Below are 17699 nucleotides of genomic sequence, written 5' to 3' on the forward strand. Positions count from 1 at the left end.
CCCCACCTGAATGAACCACCAGAATTAGCATGTCCACCTCAGACACAGAATCTGTTCTTTTCTGTCTTCCCCATGTCAGGTAATAACAACTCTAATCTTCCTAGTGGCCAGGCTAGGAACCTTCTGGTCACACTCTCTCATATCGCACATTCAGTCTATTAGAAAATCCTATTGGTAATACCATTAACATATGTCCAGAATCTACTGATTTCTATTTGTTACTAACACCCTTTCAAGCCATAACCATCTCATCACATGCAAAAAAGCTGAACCAGTCTTCCACCCTTGCCACCCTTCATCCACTCTTCACGTGGCAGCTAAGATAATTGCTTTAACATGTGAATTTCTCTAAAATTATTCCAGGGGTTCTCAAAGTTCTGTGAGGCCCAGCATGATCTTGCTCCCCACTTGACCCTTCTCAGGCCTCATGGACCTCTTTTTCTCTTCCTGCTCTCTGGTCACACTAGCTTCCTTCCTGGTCCTTGAACAACAAGGAATGTTTCCTGCACAGAGGAATGGAGTCTCTGCTCAGACTCATCTTTCTTACTAGAACACCTCTTCCCCAGATGCCCACATTCTCATCGTGGTCTCCCATTGCTTTGGCCAATCTACTCACAGCACCTACAATGAATAAAGTACTTTATACAAATTTCTTCCCCTTCTCCCTAACTCCTTTCTTTAAGATGTTTCCATCCACATTCAGGAGGAAGCCATGGCATCCACATTAGTCATTTATCAAACTGCAGCTCTGAAGATGCATTTCCTGATCTCTCCCTGCCTTCTGCCTGTCACAAATTCACGAAGAACCTTTCTTCACTCACTGGCTGCCTATCAGTAGATTCAGCTTCCACAGAAATGACAATCACACAGAGTGTAGCATACAAATGGCTACCAATGGGACAGGGCTCTTGGAGTTTCTATTTGAGAACTGAATTCACTCCTTGATGTCTCTTTTCAAATAAAAGAAAATTTTAAAAATCAATAATACCATCATGGTTTGAAAATCAATAAAAAACTTGCTCATAATCCCCTGTCTTTTATAATTTCTGCCACTTTTGCATTTTTCTACATAAATATGTAATTTTGCAGTTGAAAATAACTACACAATTCTGTATCTTGCTTTTTTCACTTATTTTTCTTAAGATTTTCTTCTGTTGCTACATGGGGTTCCTAAAATAGCTATAGAACATTCCATCAAGTGGTTGGACCATAATTTAACTAATTGTTCTCCTAAAATTGTTAGTCCTAATTTTCCATTAGTATAGTACTCTTTTATACATTTAGCTTTTTTTCATCCTTCAGATTTTTTTCTTCTTTTAAAGTCAAAATCCCAGATATGAGATTACTGGGCTAAAGGACATATACACAGACTTTATGGAGCTTTAAGACAGGATCTCACTTTGTGGCCCAGGCTGGACTCAAACTCCTGGGCTTAAGTGACCCTCTTGACTCAACCTCCCAAGTGCTGGGACTACAGGAAGGTGCCACCACATTCACTTCCTTTTATGAGTCTTAGCACAGAATGCCAAACTGCTCTCCCAAAGAGCTGATACTGGTGGTAATGCAGAAGAAAACCATGTACTCACTCTCTTCACGGCTCCTTCCCCAACGCGCTTTAATTGTCTCACTTCGGTCCTCAGCTCCTCACAAGACAGCCAGGGTGAGCAGTTTTTCATCTGCCCCATTCTGAAGTAACCATGCGGACAAGATCTAGGGTCCTTGGTGGAATGTTGAGGGGATATGAAAAATCGGTCAAGGTAGAGGTAAAGGAGCACATTCATAAGGGCCATGGTGAGCAGCAGCCCAACGACGCGGGGAACTTCTCTGTGGGTGAGACCTTTCCTGCTCTCCTGGGCTTTCCTTTCCATGTTGTTATCCCGTTTCAGTTCCTACAATAAAACAGGAAACAAGGAGTATTAACACTGTCAGCTATAACTTCCATGAGGGTTTTGAAGACACTGGCCTGAAGGTAGCTATACCCTCTCATGCCTCCCCACTCATAAGTCCTATAAGCTTTGGAGTCATGAGAGGAGCAAGGGAGGAAATGAACATTAGACTTACACTAACTGTTCGATTTCAGCTGTTTCCATGCTCCCATAATCATTTTCGTTTTTGGTGGGGCACCAGGATTTGAACTCAGGAGCACTTAACCACTAATTCACATCCCTACCCCTTTTAAAATTTTGAGACAGGGTTTTGCTAAGTTGCTGAGGCTGGTTTTGAACTTCAATCATCCTGCCTCAGTCTCCCCGTCACCGGGATGATAGGTATGTGTCACCACACCTGGTTTATTTATTATTTATTATTCATCTAGATTATGCTGAAAGGGAGGTATCTGTCTCTCTGTCTTACAGTAATTTATACGAAGTAGATACTCATAAATATTTAGGAAATTAAAAGCAGTGGGCCTGGGGCAGGAGCTAAGAAACTGGGATTTTCCTTGGAAGGTACTCAAAAGCCCTTGAACAAGATGGAGCTGTAGCTCAGTGGCAGAGCACTCACCTAGCATGCATGAGGCCTAGGTTTGATCCCCAGCAGAGGTGAGAGAGGGGGGACAGACAAAAGTTCATGGTTTATTTTTTTCATTTGTGGTTCTAGGGATTGAACCCAGGGCCCTGGGTATGCTATGTGAGCACTCCTACCACTGAGCTGCATCCCCAGTCCAAACTCTAAACATTTTTAAGAAGCAAACCTTCAACAGATATGAAAAGTGGATCTGGGGTGGGAGATGGAGGTTTGGAGACTAGTTAGGAGGCCCTGGCAATAATCTGGGATAAGAGTCAAAGAATTCATGAGTGGTGAGATTAGAAAGAGGACTCAGATGACAATGGCAATTAGTACTCCTGAGAAGACATGAACTCCAGCACTGGAACCATTGCAGGACATGTGTAAGAGGGGTCCAGGTGGGGACAAGCCTGGGTAAAGACTCTAAGCAGAGAGAGAGCTTGTCACTCAGGGGGCTGGGGGCAGAAGCTATGTATAAAGCAGAGTGGAGGACCATCAATATAATAGATATAGCCACGTTACTATGTGTCAGCTGAATATAGGCACTGAGATGCCCAGAGATACTAGTGATAGAACTGCCTTGTGCTCCTTGTGCCAGAGACAACTACAACATGTAGCTTTACCTTCCAGGAGCATCCTCCTTCTCCCAGCTAGGTCTCCATCCAGGTATCTGGGTCAAACAGTGTTCTGGTTGGTCCCAGGGACTGGTTTGAAAGTCCTCTTCCATGAAGTACCAAAAAAGGAGGTTTGTTGAAAAAAAATTACAACACTGTACACATACAAATCACAGCAGTCCAAATGATTCATTCCCCTTTCCTAGAGGCCCTCCTAGTGACTAGGTGTCCAGGAGCTACAAGGCAGGCCTTGGACAGCCTAACCACCATTACCAAAGCCCTGTCAGCCTATGTGGGTGCAGAGCCCTCTCTAGCCTCTATTTGGTCTCAATCTGCTCTCTCCACCATATTAAGTAGCTTCTACTGGCTCATCTCTGCACTGAGCATGAAATACACAACTGAATTAAACAGACATGGGTCTATCCTCTTGGAGCTCAGTGGAAAATAAGGTGGGGAAGACAGATAATAAACAAGTAAATAAAATTTAATCATTATCCTGTGATAAGGGTTCAAGGATAGAGAATAAATGAATGAAGAATCCCAGACCTCTCTGAAGATATAAAATTCATATCAAGCCCAGAGGACTGAGAGGAACCAACCATGAAAAATTCAGAAGACAGCTCTTTCATACCTTGTCCTTAAGGAAGTAAAATTTACCTACCATTCATTGAGTTAGGACAACAGATACCAACCACACCAGCCATAAAGTTAACAGGAAATGCACTTTTCCTAAGGATAAGCCACAGCTTACAAAGTGTCAAACAACCCCTTTTCTTTGAACGTTCACTACTTTTGTATCACTGAAAAACTTTGTTTTTGACAATCACAGACTGTCAGAAATTATGTCACTTAAAGACATGTCATTAAGAATGAAACATCCCAGTCTTGCTTGGAGGATCTAAGTCACAAAGAAAAGTGACTTCAATTTCCAAACAAGCAGAGCTTCAGATATCAAGCTCTGGAGTTTACTGCTCATTTATGTTAACCTTGTTGTCTCCAAGGAAATAGTACCTTGGGGTCCACTTTGTAATCTAGACATTATCTTGAATTCTTTATGCACAGCCCAGTTTGGGTTGAGCTCATCAGAAGTACAGAACGCTACTTCATTTAAACTTTCCATCCCCCCAATTCTACAATGCTTTCTTTCCCTTTGCAACATCTAATCCCACTGGTATACAGTTCCATTCATTGAAATTATTCATAAACCCATGTGGCCTTATGTTGGCTGGATTAGGTCACCCTCATTCTTCTAATTTATATGGCCTTTTCTCCCACTTCTGCTTTTGGCTAATGATCTTGTCTCCTGTCTTACTGAAAAGCAGAAGCAACCAGAGAGCATTTCCACAAGTTCCCAATACCTGGTCCTAGGTTCCTGTATACTCACCACTTTCCTGTCCAAAACTGACTATGCTGGAAAGCTCTGAAAAACACCATGTTGTACACCTGCCCAGGGACTCAGCGCCAGCAGTTCTCTTCTCTTTGGAATCATGCCACAGTTCCTCCCGTTGTCTAATTCACCCTGTCATCACCCTACTTTCTCCCCTGGCTAAAGTCCTAGTCCTTTCTTCCCTTTTCAGCAAACTCCATAGAGTACCCAAACCTACTCCCTGTAGGTTTGCTATCCTCTCCTTCTCACCAACATACTGCTACTCCACCCAAACTGACCTCAATTAAGGTCACCATCAGTGATATCCACTTTACTATGCACAACAATTAATGCACAGTCCCAGTCTTACTGGACCCATTAGCTGCATTGGGTATAGCTGATCTCTCCCTCCTCCTTAAAACACTCTCCTTACTTGGTTTCTGGGAAAGTACACTCCCTCTTCTCTCTGACTCTATGTGCTTATTGCCCTGGTCTCAAACCTCACACCTCTTCACGTATTCCCTGGGTAATCCCATCTGACTCATGACTCTCCATTCCTACTTGCTGACAGACTCATAAGTATACCTCCAATCCTAGACTCTCCTAGACCTCAAAGCTTGCTTCCTTGATATACTATTTGAATGTCTGATAGACAACTCAAAGATAAGATTTCCCCTCAACAGTAAGAATTTAATTGAAAAACTGGCAAAGGACTGGAACAGACATTTCTTCAAAGAAGTCATATTGGTGGCCAAAAGGCACATGAAAAGATGTTCAATTTCATTTGCCATGAAGGCAAATGCAAATCATAATAAGCATGATGAAATACTACTTCATACCTCTAGGATGGTTATAATAAAAATAAATCAAGCAACAAGAAATGTTTTTGAGATTGTAAAAAAAACTGCAGTACTATATTGCTGGTGGGAATGTAAATTGTAGCCACCATGGCAAACAATAAAGCATTTCTTTTTTTCTTTTTTCTTCTTTTTTTTTTTTTTTTTGATACTGGGAATTGAACCCAGGGGCTCTAAACCACTGAGCCACATTACTGGCCCTTTTTTATTTTTCGCAACAGGGTCTAAGTTAAAGACGCTGAGGCAGGTTTTGAACCTGAGATCCTCCTGCCTCAGCCTCCCAAGTCGCTGATTACAGGCGTGTGCCACTATACCCAGTACAGTATAGCATTTCTATTTTAAACATATTTACCATATCGCCCAATAATTCCATTGTTCAAAATATACCTATGAGAACTGAAAATATACATTCATATAAACACTTGTACACAAATGTTCATAGTAGCATTATTTATAGTAGACAAATAATGGAAATAATCCAAATGTACATCAGCTAATGAATGGATAAACGAAACGTATTACATTCATAAATGGTTTATTATCCAGCCATAAAAAGGAATAAAGCACTAATTCCTGCTAGGCCAGGGATGAACCTTAAAAACATGCTCAGTGAAAGAGGTCAGGCACAAAAAGTCACATGATGTATGATTTCATTTATATGAGATGTCCACAGATCCATGTAGACAGAAAGCAGATTACTGACTGCACAGTTTGGGGGGCAAGGAGATGAGAAATGGTTACTAATTAACATGGGATTTCTTTTTAAACTAAAAATTCTGGAATTAGTAGTGATAGTTGCACAATCTTACACAAATATATGCTTAAAATACCAAGGAATTGGGGCTGGGGTTGTGGCTCAGTGGTACAGCACTTGCCTAGCATGGGTGAGGCACTGGGTTAGATTCTCAGAACCACATATAAATGAATAAATAAAATAAATGTTCATCAACATCTAAAAAAATTTTTTAAAAAAACCAAAAATTTAAAATGGCAACTTTTACAGTATCTAAATTTTATTTCAACTGAAAAGATAAAAATACTTCCCAAACTATAGTTGTGATCTTTCTCCCTAATCTATTCTTTCTGTGCTGTTTACAAGCTCAGTGAATGACGACTCCATCCTTGCATTTACCAGTCAGTAGGGCTGTAGGTGAGACCAGCACAGAAATACTGCCTTTTCTAATCTGGAAATTTTGGAAATAATTGATTCTTCCATAATTTATACACACACACACACACACACATATATATATATATTTTTTTTTTTTTTTTTCTTAATTAGCAAAGGAAAATGCTGCTTACTTATCCCTGTTTTCATTAGGGATGCTCAAGAAACCCTGACTATGGAACCACTTCAGTTTCACTCAGCACTTTCCCTCTCCTGAACATGATGCCAGCTGCTTGCTCATCCCACTACCTCAGCCTTCCCAGGTGTGCTGCTGATGTTCAGGATGGTCATTTGCTTACCTTTCTCATAAAGATTCCAGGCCCATGTCTTTCTCTCTGGCCCATTCCCTCATGTCACCTTCAAGGTCTTCAATTGAAATTACAACAATTTTTACTACTTAAGCCTTTTTAGTCTCTAGAGCTGATTCTTAGAAAGTACACTTAAAGAAATTGATAAAATGGTTGCAATCTCTCTTTTACAATATTTAAAATGACCAAGTGTGTCTCAACTTAGACCTCAGGTCAGGGAGCAGCAAACTTTTTTCTATAAAGTAACAAATGGTAAACATTTAGGCTTAGCAGCTAGAAGTCAAAGTGTAGAGATAAACCTATTACTGTGATTTGCCGTAAACTGAGAGGTGGTGCTAAGTAACATCAGGTCCTATACTGTCTCTGTCACAATTATTCAACTCTGTCACCAGAGTGTGAAAGCAGCTCCAGATAATACACCAAAGTATGTGACTCTGTTCCAGTACGGTTCATTTATGGACACTGGAATCTAAATTTCATATATTTTTAATGTATCACAAAATATTATTATTTATTAGATTCCAACCACCCCCATAATATTTTAAAAAATAAAAGTATTCTTAGTTATTAGGCTATATAAAAACAGGCAGTGGGCCATACCTGGCCAAGCGCTGCATTAGGTGATATTCCTTTGGGTATGTCATAAGCCAAAGTCATCTCACCCACATCTGTGGCTTCACTGACCCTCTAAATGCTTACAATTTCTAAGTCTATACTGCATCCCTGATTTTTCTCCTGAACCCTTCACTCAGCAGGTTCTTCAAGGTCTGGGATGTCCACAGCTTACTGAAGAGACTCTTTCATGTCCTCAAAATGCCCCTTCTCTAGGGTTTCCACTCTAGACACACAACCTACCCACTCACGCAAGTCATGAACCAGGGTGACTTGAAACCAACCAATCAGCGCACATAGCCAAACCTCTTCAAATCTGTTCCTATCTGTCCTTCCTTGCTACATATGCCCCAGTGTTGTCACCAACATCTCTTACCTGAACTTCTGCAACAGTTTCCTGCATGGTCTCTCCCTTCTTTCCCTTTTCCAATCCATTCTCCACATAGCAGATAGGAGCTTTTTCTTTAACAAAATGTTCCAAGAGAAAAATAAAAAGTAAGGTTGTGCACATCCATTTGGCTTTGTCAATTTACACTGCATATTTGTTTCCAATATTTTGTTTTGTTTTTGATACTGGGAAACAAACCTGGGGCTCCCAGAGGCTAAGCACACATTCTACAACTGAGCCCAAACTTATAAAAGAAGTAAAATAGTATATATACATTTAAAACCCCTTTGGAACCTGTCCAGTCTAAGTCTGTTCCATCCCAAGCAGCTGTCACTATTCTCACATTGGTATGCGTCAGCGGTTCTCAAACCGTGGGCCCTGGGCCTGTCTGTAGTAGCACCTCACTGGGAACTTGAGAGAAATGCAAATTCTTAGGTATTTACCACAGACATACTAAATCAAACAAAATCTGTTGTAGTAAGTCCACCAGGTGATCTGGATGCATGCTAAAGTTTCAGAATCACTGGTATGTGCAATCGTTCTACATGCTTTCTATTTTCACAAGTATGAACCTGTAAGTAATAACACATTTTCAAGCTTTATACAAGCGGTTGTGTACTTGCATTATCCATTTGCACCTAACTCTTTTTTAAGCTCAACAATGTTTTTGAGATTTATCCATGTACGTGAAATACCAGTTCACTTTTTATTTTTTAATTCTGGGGATTGAACCCAGAGGCATTTATACCACCCGGTTACATCCTCAGACTTTTTTTTTTTTTTTTTTTTTTTTTTTTTTGCGGTGCTGGGGATTGAACCCAGGGCCTTGTGCTTGCAAGGCAAGCACTCTACCAACTGAGTTATATCCCCAGCCCATCTCCAGACCTTTTTGAGACAGGGTCTTAAAGTTGCTTAGGGCCTTGCTAAATTGCTGAGGCTGGCTTTGAACTTGCAATCCTCCTGCCTCAGCCTCCCAAGTCACTGGGATTACAGGCATGAGCCACCAGGCCTGGCCAGTTCACTATTTCTAATCGTTTGACTACACTACAAGTTTTTTTTACTTTTCAAAGGCTACACATAAATACTGGGAAAGACTAAATAATATAGACATCTACATTGTGGAGTTTCAATACTCTTGAACAACTCCAGAGAGCTATGGGGATAACTGTACAATGAGCATTAAAGACAGAGTCCTGGTCCCTACCTGCGCTGGTGGTTTTAGTGAAATAAGTTTTGTACATATCTCCTTAGGCATGTATGCAAGAGTAGCTTTCTGATAGATACGGAGGGATTCTTCCAAACCACAGATTTAATTTTCTCTGGATTAACAACATTCAACAGCTCCTACTCTGCACTCAGGAAAAAGTCCAAACTCTTAAAGGTTCCCTGAGAGGTTGGGGATGTAGCTCAGTAGTCGAAAACTACTGAGCTGCATGAGGCCCTGGGTTTCTTTGCCAGTGTTTTAACCTCTATCTGCCTCTCCAGATCCTTCTCTGCCCTACACTCCAGTTCAAACTTTCTTCAGTGCTCAAAAGCAACCTTTTGCAATCCAGTTCCAGGTTTGGCTCATGTGTTCCTTCAAGACTGTGAGCTACAGGTCTGCCTGCCTATTCTGTTCCCCACATGTCTTTAGCACCTGGCACACAGCAGGCACTAGTTAAGAAGACACTGACTGCTGATCACAGTAGACTTCACCATCTTCATGATCTTAGCCTCACATACTGCTTTCTCCCACCTGTTGAATCTGGTTTTTGTCTCTTCATGGTACCTGCGTTCTAATGCCTCTTACCCAACACCTCCTTCCATCGAGTTCAGCCTAATTCCACGGTTAATTCTTTTAACCTTCAAATTCTCCTTTATCTGTAACCTTCCACTGATCCTACCTTGTCACTAAGGGGGGCTTCAGGTTTTATGGGGCTTGAAGCTTATATAATATTGGGAAGAAAAGAGTACTCTTTTAGAAAAGAACATACACGCCAGTGACACACACCTGTAATTCTAGCTACTCAGGAGGCTAAGAAAGGAGGATTTCAAGTTCAAGACCACCCTGGGCAACTTAGCAAGATTCTGTCCCAAAATAAAAATTAAAAAGAAAGGGCTGCAGATACAGCTCACTGGTAAAGCACTTGCCTAGTGTTTTAGTACGCTTTTTGCTGCTGTAACTAAATGATCTGACCAGCACAATTATTGAGGAGGAAATGTTTATTTGAGGGCTCACAATTTCAGAAGTCTTAGTCCAAAGAGGGCTGGCTCCATTCCTCAGGGCTCAAGGTGAAGCAGAACATCATGGCGGAAGAGTGTGGCAGAGGGAAGCAGTTCACATCAGGAAGCACAGAGTCTCCACTCTCCAGATACAAAATATATATCCCAAAGCCACGCTCCAATTCCAATCTCCTCCAGTCACACCCTACCACTTCAATTAATCTCATCAGGGATTAATTCACTGATTGAATTAAGACTCTTACAACTCAATCATTTCTCCTCTGAATCTTCCTGCATTGTCTCACATGTGAGCTTTTGGGGGACACCTCACATTCAAACAATAATACCTAGCATGCACAAAGCCTGGGTTTGATTCTAGTACTCCCCCAAAATAAAAAACAAGAACAAAAAATATTCCAATTATATGTTTAAAACTGCTGGACCCCTTGCCAGGGATTTATGCAAGTTAAGGATCTAAATTACAAATTCACATCTACTTATCATTCTCTAGCACCCGGAATCTGGCTCTCTATACTTTCCTCATATTACTCTGCTACGGTTTGGATAACTGTTCCCCAAAGGCCCAGTTGGTCACCAGCCTGTGGCACTATTGCAGGGTGGTTCAACCTTGAAAAGGCAGAGCCTAATGAAAAGAAGTTAAGTCACAGGGGGCACACCCTTGGAGGGCATATTCAGCCCTGGACCCCTTCCTGTGTGTCTATCTGCTTCCTGGATGCCATGAGGTAAAGCAGCTTCTTCCACCACTTGCTCTTACCTTGGAGTACTCCTTACTACAGGCCCAAAGCAATAAGGCCAACCCACCCTAGACTGAAATTTCCAAAACAGTGAGTCAAATTAAACCTGTCCTCTTTTTATATTGATTTATCTCAGGTATTTGTTATAGTAATGGAAAGTTAACACACACTCAAAAGCTACCAACATCAGGTAATTCTATAACCCTGGAAATTCATATTTTTTAATCTATATTTTACCTTTGGCATTACTCAGCATCCCGTTAATGCATTTTTTTATTGACTCTATTTTATATGCATCAGTAGTCTTTTAATTATCCCTAAGTCCTCACATTCTGAATTCTCCCTCAAAAACATTCATCCAAAAATTCAATTGACTTTTACACAGTGTCAGCTTCAACCAATTCTGTGAAGTAGACACAATTGTGATGTTATTCCTAACACATAAAGAACTGATTTGAAGGTGAAGTGACTTCTCCAAGATTTTCACTATACACGAAAGAGTCAAATTTTTGGCCTCAAACCCACATTCTTCCTTTAAACCCTGCAAAGCTCAGGGGTTGAACTGAATTGAACCCACTATGGTCACTGGGATAGGGGTGGGGGTGACACTGAGACTGACAGTTTATTAAAGGTTTTTAGCCCACCTCAATACCCGATTTTTTTATTATTATTTTTTATTTTAGAGGCATATTTCTAGAGCAGACTGCCCAGAGTTTAGGATGAGGCAGAGTGGCAGAAGGAACTTTGTCCTAGAAATAAAACAAACAAACAAAAAAACCCACTAAGATATACTGTTCCTGAATAATACCCTGCACATTAAGGAATAAGGAATGTGGGGTCTGTTGGGTAGGAGATATTCAGGTACTATTTAAATAAACACAAAGGATTTCTGTCGTCAATAAGAAAATCTTGATAATGGGGGGGGGGGGGGCGTGCTGACAGATAAGATCTACTGCTGTATAGTCAATTTAATATTAACCAGTTTACAGAACACTTTATACAACTCTAGAAGAGACAGATTAGTGTCAACCAATACAATTTAGAACAGAAGCCCATTTTCCAATACAGCACAGATACATTAACTATTTAAAATATTTCTGGATGCTTACTCAGTTTTTGGGTTCCATTGTAAAGGCAACGGGTGGAGAACACAAAATTACTAAGTGGTCAAATTTTGCTTTAAAAAAAAAAAAAAAAAAGCAGCATATGGTCTCACTTCACACAGCTCTGGCAGCAACGAATCCGTCCGTACCCCACAAGCGCCATATGGAAGGGCTGAAGCCTGCCTGTCACGGGCGGAGTCCTCCGGCCTTCAGCAGCGGGGCACGAGGCGCGGGGGGCGGTGCAACCCAGCAGGAGAGGCACACGGCGGAGCCGGCGGCCCCATCCACCCGGGGCCCGGCCCGAGGCGCTGGCCAGCCAGGTGCGAGCCCCGCACACAATACAGCCTCCTGCCCGTATCTCGGGGAACCCACGCCACTGGAAGGCTGTGCCACTCGCCGGCGCGCCTTGCTGTAGGCCCTCAACCCGCGCGTATGCAGCCTACTGCGCCGGCGCGGCCGGAAGCGGCCCTGGAAGGGCGAACGCGAGGCTGCCCTCTCCTGTCCACCGCTCACCACGTACCCGGAGGCCTGACTCACCGAGCAAAACCTGAGCACAGCCCAGGTGGTTTGCCCGCGTTTCTTACATCTGGACTGTGAGCAGAGTAATGTGCTGACCTGTTCTGGTCTTAGCATGGTGCTGGATCCTGTGGGGAGATTGCTGGAAGATCTAGACTCACTGCAAAGCGGTGTTTTTCAAAGTGTGGTTCTCAGATCAGCAGCACATGGTATGAAGTGCGGATTCTTTGCCCCATCCTAGGTCAGGTCTCTGGATGATACTGATGCCAGTGAAGTTTGAGAACTACTGGTGTAAAGGAAACTATGGGGCTTCCCTCAGAGAGCAGTAAAGTTGAGCTTCACTCATTCAAGGGCCAGCAGATAAGAATTTGAGTAAGCCTGAAGGGAAGAGTAAGATCTGGAGAAGGTAGAAAGGTCTCAACACACCACACCAACGTTGGCACTTGGTGGGAAAATGATAGGGGTAAGGAATAAGTTGCAACATTGAAAATGAAACATAGGATGTAACTTTTTGTTTAAATTAGAAGTGTCATCTGGCCAGGTGCGGTGGCACACACCTGTAATCCCAATGCCTCGAGAGGCTGAGGCAGGAAGATCACAGGATAAAAGCCAGCCTCAGCTACCTAGCCAGACCCTCTTGGACCCTCAGCAACGTAGAGACTCTGTCTCTAAAAAATGAAAAAGGGCTGGGAATGTAGCTCAGTGGTAAACTTCCCTGAGTTTAATCCCCAGCACACTCCCCCACAAAATAGTACTTCTGCACTGACTCTTTTTCCAAGTTTGAAACTAATAACACATTGTGAGTTAAAAACTGAACCTGTGCTAGAAGTCCAAACAATGAATATTAAAATACAATAGTTTGCGGGGCCCTGGATTCCATCCCCTGCACAGCAAAAAAAAAAAAAAAAAACAAACAAACAAAAAAAAATGACAACAGAACACCCAAAAGCTACTTATGCCTGTCAAAAAGAATTGTAACACATACTACTAACGTCCAGAGACTCTTTCCCTACCTCTTACACAGTGTAAAGTGGAAGAACCTGTACCAATTCCTTTTACAGGTCCTGGCAAATTCCATTTCTAGGAATTTGTCCTGTGGAAATAATACATGAGGAAATTTGTCCTGTGGAAATATACACAAGAGATCTGAGTATTATGAAAAAGAATATTTGTAGTAGAAAATAAATCTGAAAGTAGAATAGGGATTGTGGAAAGAAATTATCCCCACAGCCATTAAAAATGATTAAACTGCACCTAGTGGTACAGGCCTGTAATCCCGTGGCAAGAGGATCGAAAGTTAAGGCATATACAAGACCCCAGGTTCATTCCCAGAACTTGGAGGAGGAAATGATGCTATTTAATGGTACAAAGATTCAGTTTAAGATGAAAAAATTCTGGTGATGGATGGTGGTGATGGATGCACAACAATGTGAATGTACTTAACACAACTGATCTGTGCATTTAAAAGTGGTCAAATAATAAGTTCTGTTACATCTAGTTTACAACAATAAAACAATGATGCTATAGACCTATATGTACATGTATTGACATGAAAGAATATTCACAATATATGACTAAGGTGGGGAAACAATATAACTTTAAAATATATATATATTTATAATATTTTTATTTTTTTTCTATTTTATCTATTGTGTGTGTGTGTGTGTGTGTGTGTGTGTGTGTGAGAGAGAGAGAGAGAGAGAGAGAGAGAGAGAGAGAGAGAGAGAAATAAGCCTGGTAGCAGTATGTGACAAGTATTAGATAAGAGATCATTTAGGAGGCTCATGAAACAAAACTATTAAATAAAAATAATTTTTAAAGGAGTAAAAGGAAATTATGAGATATGAGAAACTCTAAATATAAGAACATGGAAGGAAAAAATCAGGAGTTGAAAAATTTAGTAGATATAGGAGGATGAAGAAAGATATGAGTAAAATTAAGTACAGTTCTGCTATGTATGGCACACTTTAAAGATGAAAATTTGTTTCAATATGATTGGTATATTAGGAAATAATATTAGTATAATGCAAATTTCCTATTTGTTGATGTGCAGTTTTATCCTGGAAAAGCATTGTGTGGATGCAAAAAACTGCAGCCAGGGCTGAGGTTGTCATTCAGTGGTAGAGCACTTGCCTTGCATGTGCAAGATTCTATCCTCAGCACCACATAAAAATAAATAAAGGTATTTTAAAAATTGCAGCCAGCTAAGACATGCTTCATAGGTATACACAAATCACACAAGCCCACACCTTAACATCAGTATTTTCATCATTATGAGCAACATCCGTGCACATCTGATTTTACAACTTTATCAGATTTCAAATGACCCTCCTTCTACACTTCACAGTAACTCGCAAGCTGCGACCCTTCCTATGTCTGCTATGCTTCACAAAAGGATAAGTACCAAATGTACATATGCCTTTTGTGTATGTGTGTGTGTGTTGCTGGGGATTGCACCCAGGGTCTCATGCAGGTTAGACAAGCACTCTACCACTGAGTTACATCCCCAGTCCTATTTTGTATTTTATTTAGGGACAGGATCTCACTGAGTTGCTTAGCGTCTCACTTTTTGCTGAGGCTGGCTTTGAACTCTGGATCCTCCTGTCTTAACCTCCTGAGCCGCTGGGATAACAGGCATTGCCACTGTGTCTGGTTTCTCCCTCTCCTTTTATCTTCATTTCCTTGCATGGCAGCCCCCAGTTACTCCCGTCAGAAGAGCAGTGACAGCAGCAAGTGAACAGAACAAAATGCCAAGAGAGTCAAAACTGAATGGAAAGGAAGAATTTTCCTCAGAGAAATTGTGACTCCAAAAGAGCAGAGACAAACTCTGGTGCCATTCTCCCCACCCCCTAGTTTCTCACTGATGTAGCACAATTGTGGAAGCGAGCAGTTTCTTGACAGTGCAACTGGAAGTAGGATTAAAGCCAAAGAACTGAACCTTTTGCTCCAGGGAAGCAAAAAGTACTGGAAAGATAGTAGAAAATAAGGGTATCAGGTAATCTCATAAAGTTGAACTCTTGGGATCACCCCTGACCTGCACATTATTAATCTGACTGTTTAGCATAACAAAGACTTAAAGAACTGTACTAACAGATTTCTTTTCAGTCCCAAACTAGATGATGCACACACAAAAGATGTACCTAGTTTGGAACACAATCTGTAAAAGGACCTGCAACCTATACCTGAATAATGACAGTGCTTACAAGAAGAAAAAGTATCAACATTCTACATAGCATTTACACAAGAATCAATCTTGCAGGTGTGGTGGGGCACACCTGCAATCCCAGCAACTTAGGAGGCTGAGGCAGGAGGATCATGAGTTCAAAGCCAGCCTCAGCAACTTATTGAGTCACTAAGCAACTCAGTGAGACCCTATCTCTAAATAAAATACAAAATAGGGTTGAGGATGTGGCTCAGTGGTTGAGTGCCCCTGAATTCAATCCCCAGTACTCCCTCCACTGCAAAAAGAATCACTCTTAGGATATTTAAAATGCTCAGGATACAGCCCAAATCACTAGGTAGATGAAGTATCACAAACATCACAACTTGCATGGGAAAAGATAATCAGTCACCAAAAAAGACAATATAGGAAATTAGAAAATACTATGAACTGAATGAAAACAGAAGTAAAAAAAAAAATCAGCATTTCTAAAAACAGCTGTTCTTTAAGGGAAATTTATAGTACTATTTGCTCAATTTAGAATAAAGGTCTTGGAATCAACCAGTCAAGCTTCCATCTTAAAAAAAAAAAAAAAAGACATGTAAGTAATTCAATGAAATTAAATTTTATTTCATTTCAAAAAGCTGGCTGAAACCCACTTATTTGATATAGTTGTCCATTAAGGATTTTTGAAACAACTGTTTGAAAAAATTTTTAATAACATAACTGCCAGAGGAAAATATTCTGAATTTCCTTGCTAATTTAGAAGTTGATATTCGGGATGCAACCAATTACAGAATCAAGGCTTCATTAAAGAATATAACTAGTCAAATCTGTCTTTGTGAACTCTTCCTGACATCATCAAATAAATACCACCTTCTACTTCTGTATTTTAAAATATTTCTTCAAATTGCCAATAAAGCATTTTTTTCAAGGTACTGAGGTGAATACTGTCGCCGCCTGCAGCAACACTTTGCGCCGGTATAGAGGATAGAGGAACTGAGATTTGATTGCTTTGAAAGGAGAGAGAGAGAGAGAGAGAGGCTTTGCATAAGAGAGAAAGACTTTGCTTAAGAGAGAGAGAGACTACACTTTCAGAAATCCATGTCTTCTCAGTTTTGCTGCTGCTTCTTAAAGGTGCGTCCTGCATCCTGTGAACTAAGGGTCCGTCTACCTAAGGTGCTTTAGGGATGTGTCCCACATACTGCAATCTGTGATCTGCAACCTAAAGATGTGTTCTCAGCTCTCTGCTCTATCTTCCTCCGCTGCCCCTACTAGCTGTTTCTATCTGCTTGCCGCTTCTTCTTCTTCCTTTCTGCTAATGGCTTCTCTGTTTCTTTCTGCTAGCTGCTCCTCTTACTGTCGCTCCTTACTCCTTATCACTTTTCTCTGCCTGCTGCTGCTCTCTGTCACTTTTCTCTGCCTGCTGCTGCTCCTTGTCACTTTTCTCTGCCTGCTGCTGCTCCTTGTCACTTTTCTCTGCATGCTGCTGCTCCTTACTCCTTATCACTTTTCTCTGCCTGCTGCCGCTCTTTCTCTACTACCTACTGTCCGCTTATATTCCCTCCAAGAGGCGGAGGGCGGAGCCAAGCCAGTTGAGATCAGGCGAGGAGCCAGCTGCCCAATCATGAGCAGGCACAAGCAGGGGCACTTGAGAACACCTGTGCACCCGACCTTCAATGTGATCAAAACAGCTTCTGGCTAGCTGCCAGGCGCCATCTTCGGTGAGTTTGCATGGCATAGCCCCCAACAAGTACTATCCCATAGTTTTTCTCAAGATTGAGGTCACTCATTCTTTGTTTCTAACCCTAGCTTTACTTTATGTTGGTAGTATTGATACTATTGAAATTTTAAATTTTATTCACTAATAAAGCAATACACTCATTATGTTAACAATAATAATCTTTTACAAAAATTACATTTTTTAAAAGTAGAAAAATGACATTGATTTACAGTTTTGCAAATCTCTGACTTAATAGAAGATATCTAGATCCTCATATCTTCTACTTTCAATGTGTTGCAATATGGTGTTTTTGTTTTGTTTTGTGATACTGGGGATTGAACTCAGGGTCACCTTACCCCTGGAGCTACATCCCCAGCCCTTTTTTATTGAGACAGGTTCTTGCTAAATGGCTCAGACTAGCC

At 41.2% G+C, this 17699-nt stretch overlaps 2 protein-coding genes across 5 annotated transcripts in view; both read right to left on the bottom strand.

The window, feature by feature from the left end:
- Positions 1 to 1605, bottom strand: part of Hgsnat (heparan-alpha-glucosaminide N-acetyltransferase) — a 58771-nt gene extending 57166 nt beyond the window's left edge. Inside the window, exon 1 of the mRNA XM_047549576.1 lies at positions 1587 to 1605. The gene's annotated coding sequence lies outside the window, so the exon portion shown is untranslated. The remainder of the gene's footprint in view (positions 1 to 1586) is intronic.
- The window catches only part of Pomk (protein O-mannose kinase), a 26914-nt gene extending 14595 nt beyond the window's left edge, over positions 1 to 12319 (bottom strand). Inside the window, exons 1-4 of one of the 4 annotated variants that reach the window (XM_047549579.1) lie at positions 11992 to 12319; positions 7807 to 7886; positions 3129 to 3225; positions 1587 to 1889 (exon numbers count right to left, since the gene is read on the bottom strand). In XM_047549579.1, coding sequence (XP_047405535.1) covers positions 1587 to 1868 — 282 coding nt within the window. In that variant the 5' untranslated portion in view covers positions 1869 to 1889; positions 3129 to 3225; positions 7807 to 7886; positions 11992 to 12319. Of the gene's footprint in view, positions 1 to 1586; positions 1890 to 3128; positions 3226 to 7806; positions 7893 to 10036; positions 10053 to 11884 lie in introns of those variants that run through there. The other 3 variants (XM_047549578.1, XM_047549577.1, XM_047549580.1) reach the window with 3 other exon arrangements.
- Positions 12320 to 17699: the final 5380 nt, after the last annotated feature.

This window comes from Sciurus carolinensis, chromosome 4 (assembly GCF_902686445.1).
Source record: "Sciurus carolinensis chromosome 4, mSciCar1.2, whole genome shotgun sequence".
In the NCBI taxonomy this organism is placed as follows: domain Eukaryota; kingdom Metazoa; phylum Chordata; class Mammalia; order Rodentia; family Sciuridae; genus Sciurus; species Sciurus carolinensis.